Source organism: Fulmarus glacialis, unplaced genomic scaffold (assembly GCF_000690835.1).
Source record: "Fulmarus glacialis isolate BGI_N327 unplaced genomic scaffold, ASM69083v1 scaffold30309, whole genome shotgun sequence".
NCBI lineage: Eukaryota > Metazoa > Chordata > Aves > Procellariiformes > Procellariidae > Fulmarus > Fulmarus glacialis.
In genome coordinates this window covers 1,350-5,477 of record NW_009235773.1, presented here as the reverse complement: position 1 = coordinate 5,477, position 4,128 = coordinate 1,350, and the positions used below count along the sequence as shown (strand labels likewise).

At 58.3% G+C, this 4,128-nt stretch overlaps 1 protein-coding gene across 1 annotated transcript in view; it reads right to left on the bottom strand.

The window, feature by feature from the left end:
• The window catches only part of LOC104082882 (zinc finger protein 436-like), a 6,792-nt gene extending 2,801 nt beyond the window's left edge, over positions 1–3,991 (bottom strand). Inside the window, exons 1-3 of the mRNA XM_009586149.1 lie at positions 3,947–3,991; positions 1,411–1,516; positions 4–495 (exon numbers count right to left, since the gene is read on the bottom strand). Coding sequence (XP_009584444.1) covers positions 4–495; positions 1,411–1,516; positions 3,947–3,991 — 643 coding nt within the window. The remainder of the gene's footprint in view (positions 1–3; positions 496–1,410; positions 1,517–3,946) is intronic.
• Positions 3,992–4,128: the final 137 nt, after the last annotated feature.

The window sequence follows — 4,128 nt, the reverse complement described above, 5'->3', positions numbered from 1 at the left end:
GGTGGCGCACCAGGTTGGACACCACGTTGAAGCTCTTGCCGCAGTCGGCGCACTGGTAGGGTTTCTCGCCCGTATGGATGCGACGGTGTGTCACCAGCGCCGAGCTGTGCCCAAAACCCTTCCCACATTCGGGGCATTTGTAGGCCTTGTCCCCACCGTGGCTCCACTGGTGACGGAGCAAGTTGGAGAAGACCCCGAAGCTTTTCCCACAGACAGAGCAGGGGTGCTGGGACCCCCGTCTCTGGAAGGTCTTCTCACTGGTGGGATGAGGGATGGGTCTATCCCTGGAGTGAAGGCTATGGGGGAACAGCAATTCCCTACGTGTCCCTGGAGTTTCCCTCCCAGGACCACCCTGGACCTCCTCTTGGCCTTTCTCTCGGGAGCTCTGGTGGATGTTGGCTGGCTCATGGTGCTGGGAGATGTCCTCCAGGCAGGTCTTGATGTCTGGGTCTGTCTGTGCCGTGCTGTCCCTCATCCCACTCACCACCCCATCCCCTGCAGAGGAAAGAGAAAGAGATCATGAAGAGTCAGTCCCTGTCTGGGATGGAAAAGGAACCCACCAAAGAAGCAGGGTGGGGGAAAGCCAAGAATGAAGAAAGCTCGTGTGAGCTCCACCTTCAGCCCAGGCCCAAACACTGACCATTGGCCAGCTGGAGAAGCTTGGACTGAAGTTCAGCTTCAAACCCCAGCTCTTAAAACCCTCCGAAACCCAAAAGGAGAGCTTCTGCCTTTGCTTCCCATGGGCTGAGAGTTCCCCTCCCATGTGCATCTGCAGGCAACATCTCCCAAGGGACCAGGAGATTCTGGGACCCCTCTCCTAGAAGATACCAAGCTGATGGTGGGTGTCTTAAGGCCTGGGTAGAAGTCCCAGGTGTTTTGCTTTTCTCCCAGATGCCCTCTAGGTTATTTAAGCCCGTTCCTCACTTGTGGAAGAGTTGTTAGAGAAGGGCTTTGCATCTGAGTCCTGGGGAGCTGGGGTCCATGTCTTTTCCTCCAGCCCAGAGGAGATCCTGTCAGGTTGAGGGTCGGCAGAGCTGGTTCCTGAGACAGAGCAGAGGTCTGGGTGCATTTGAGGAGCTACTATGAGAAGATTTGGGGGCTCTGCTGGAGAGAGGACGATGCAAGGGCTGGGCACAGCTGAGAAAGGTCTCTCCTTGTTCTCTTACATAGCATCTCCTTCCACCATGTCTGGAGAGAACATGGAGCCAGATGGACCATTGGTCTGATGTGGTAGAGCATGTGCTCTTCTGAAGAAGGTGGGGATGGAAGGTGCTATGGGTCCCCAATATGTGTCCCGAGGGGAAAGCACAATTGCCAGAAGCAATGGGGAAACCTCCAAAGTCTAGAGGAGCATCTGTGCCCACCCAACCCCAAGACTTAGCCCAGGAAGGAGTGAAGGTGCGTCCTTACCCAGAGAGGAGTCATTTCCAGGACTCTCCTGCATGGCTTCTCGGTACTGGGCCCGCTGGCTGGGATCGGTGAAGTACTGAGCCACCTCCTTGAAGGTCACTGGATACTGAAACAACAAGGATGTCCCAGCTCAGCGCCTGCCACCGTGGGTCAGCTCGAGGCAGCAGGGAGAGGAACCAAGGCTATGTTCAGCAGAGCTGCAGGAGAGCCAGAAAGGATGCTGGCGAGGATCAGAGGTACCATTCCCCATGGGGTGTAGTTAAGCTGTGGAGAGCCTTGCTGCAAGACATCACGGATGCTAAAGGGCCACATGGGTTCAGAAAGCAGCTGGGTAAACTTACGGGGAAGGAAAAAAAGAAACTGGAAAACACTGAGGGTTGTTAAACCCCCAGCAATGCCCGGTGGGGATGATGGAGCTGAAGGAGCTCAACCAGGCTGAGCTCAACCTCTCCACCCCGTCCTCTGTGCCTTTTCCTGCCACTTGGAGACACAAAACCCCATGCCCTACTGTGACTTTCCACCTTCCCTGTGTTTCTGACACAGGGGAGCTCAGAGAAACCCTTACGGCAGCCTGCATCCAGGCTCAGCCTTGAAGCATGCCCACCACAGGCTCCATCCTCTGCTCCTCACCACCTCACCTGCACCCTGACCACCCACCGCCGGTATATGGGGACCTCTTGGTCCAAATGGAGTTGCAGGAAGGTGATAACCCACAGCTACGGTCACAGAGCCCCACCAGACTGGGCAGAAGATACCTGGCACCGATGTTGCAGGTCAGCTGAAATGCACTTGCCCACCCCGAAGGAGAGACTCTCCCTCACCTGTGCCGGTTCTGCTGTGGCCATGTCCTTCTCCGTCCCTCTCGGCAGCGATGGGGGTGCTCTGCTGGAGCCTATGGAGGGAGAAGGAGGTGCTGAGCTGTTCCCCAGGGGGAAAAGCTGGGAAAAAACCCCTGGACAAACCCAGGCAGTGCCCTTTGCATGGGCATCTGTGCAAGGGAAGAAGCAGCCTCCTTTGTTCCTGCGAGGTTCTTCCCCTCGGGGCACAAGAAAGGGCTCAGCCAGCCCTTGCCCAGCAGAGCTTAACCTCGTTGGACCTTTTCCACCTTCTTGGGAGCAGATCTGCTGCTCGGATCACCAGGGAAGAGCCGGGTCCCGGGAGCAGCTCTGGTCTCCCCATGCCCTCTTGAGGTGCAACCCCATGCACGGGGATGGGGCAAGGGCAGGGACTGGTGCTCCCTCTCTCTGCTCCTTGCACTGGTCCCAGTACAGGGCAGCCCGTGTGGGTCTTTCCCTCGTGCCCATCACCTGGAATCTCTGGCTCAGGATTTGGTGCGGACAGAGCCCCGGGGCGGAGGGCTGTTGCGTGCCTTGATGGGCCTGGGGACACAGGCAGGGCTGCCACAGCCCTTGCTCGGAGCACATCCAGGATCCCTGGAGAGCCTTCTTCTCCCCTCCACCTGCAGGATCCAGCTGATCCAGCCCCTTCCTGTGTCCTGCCATACGCAGCCGAGCTGCAACATTCCCAGAGCCAACCGGTGTCCCCCAGCACCGGGGCTTGGTCCCCCGGTCTCCCCTGGGGACATCCGTCCACTGCCACCAGCCAAGGAGTGATGGAGCAGGGAGAAAGGATCAAGGAGGCTGCAGAAATCAGCTCCGCTCCCTCCTTCGGCGGGGAGGCAGGGGTTAAACGCCTGTGCATTAGGGAGGGCAGGATTTAGGGATAATTCCCCATCCTTGCGCTCTTTCCAAAGCAAATGAAAAGAAAATTATTGCTTCCCCTCCCCTCACGGCTTTTCCCAGCCAGGGAGGGATTAAACCGCCACCAAACCCCCTGCGCTCACCCTAGAGAAAAGCGTCCGCGTGGTTTCAAATCTCCTGGGCTTTCTCGGAGGCAGAAATCCAGGCTCCTCGCTCATTGCCCTGCGGCATTTCTTTATCTTCTTGTTCGCAGAGTTGTGTTTTCCTTGGCTTTCATGATCTCCTCCTCCAGCAATAAGGAGGGGTAACTTGGTAAGTGGAAATTCCCCTCCTTCCCACCCGCAAGCGCATGACGCCCGAGCCTGGAGCTTTGGGGGGGAAAACAACCTGTTTTCACCATCCAGGTGATGAAAACACGGTTTGGGCCACTTTTCCAGGTAGAAAACCTCATTTCTTGCTTGCACAGCTCCCATCCCCGATGCTGATCGGGCAACAAGCCTGGTGTCCTCCTCTCCCACCCGGGGGATGCCCCAGAGAGACCCCCATCACCTTCCCACTCTTCCCCACCGTTGCAACACTCAAATGACCCCGCTGCTGCCGTCGCCATCTCCCTGGCAGAGTTTCTAGCAAGGTTGGGGCTCTCCAAAACCGCTGGGTAAAAGGGAAGAGCAAGGGGGGGGCAATGCGGGCAGGACCGTAGCGGGGTCCCATGTGCCCCCCTCGGCGGAGAGGGTCGGGATGGGGGGGGGAAGCCGGGGTTGGGTTACCTCTAGAGGGCTCTGGGTAAACGCTGCTGCCGAGGAGCCTGTTCTTGGCGTCTCCTCTCTCCCGGATACCGGCTTGGGCTTCCGGAGCAAAGCCATGCCCGGTGTCGCCTCCATTGTGCCCTGCTGTCGGGAGGCTCGGCGGTCCTTGGGGTACAAGGGGGGGGTCCGTGCATCCCATTCCCTCCTTGCAGCCTCAGCCTGGGAAAGGGGGGGTGACGCTTCTCCCAGGGAAAGCCCTGAGAGCTCCAGGC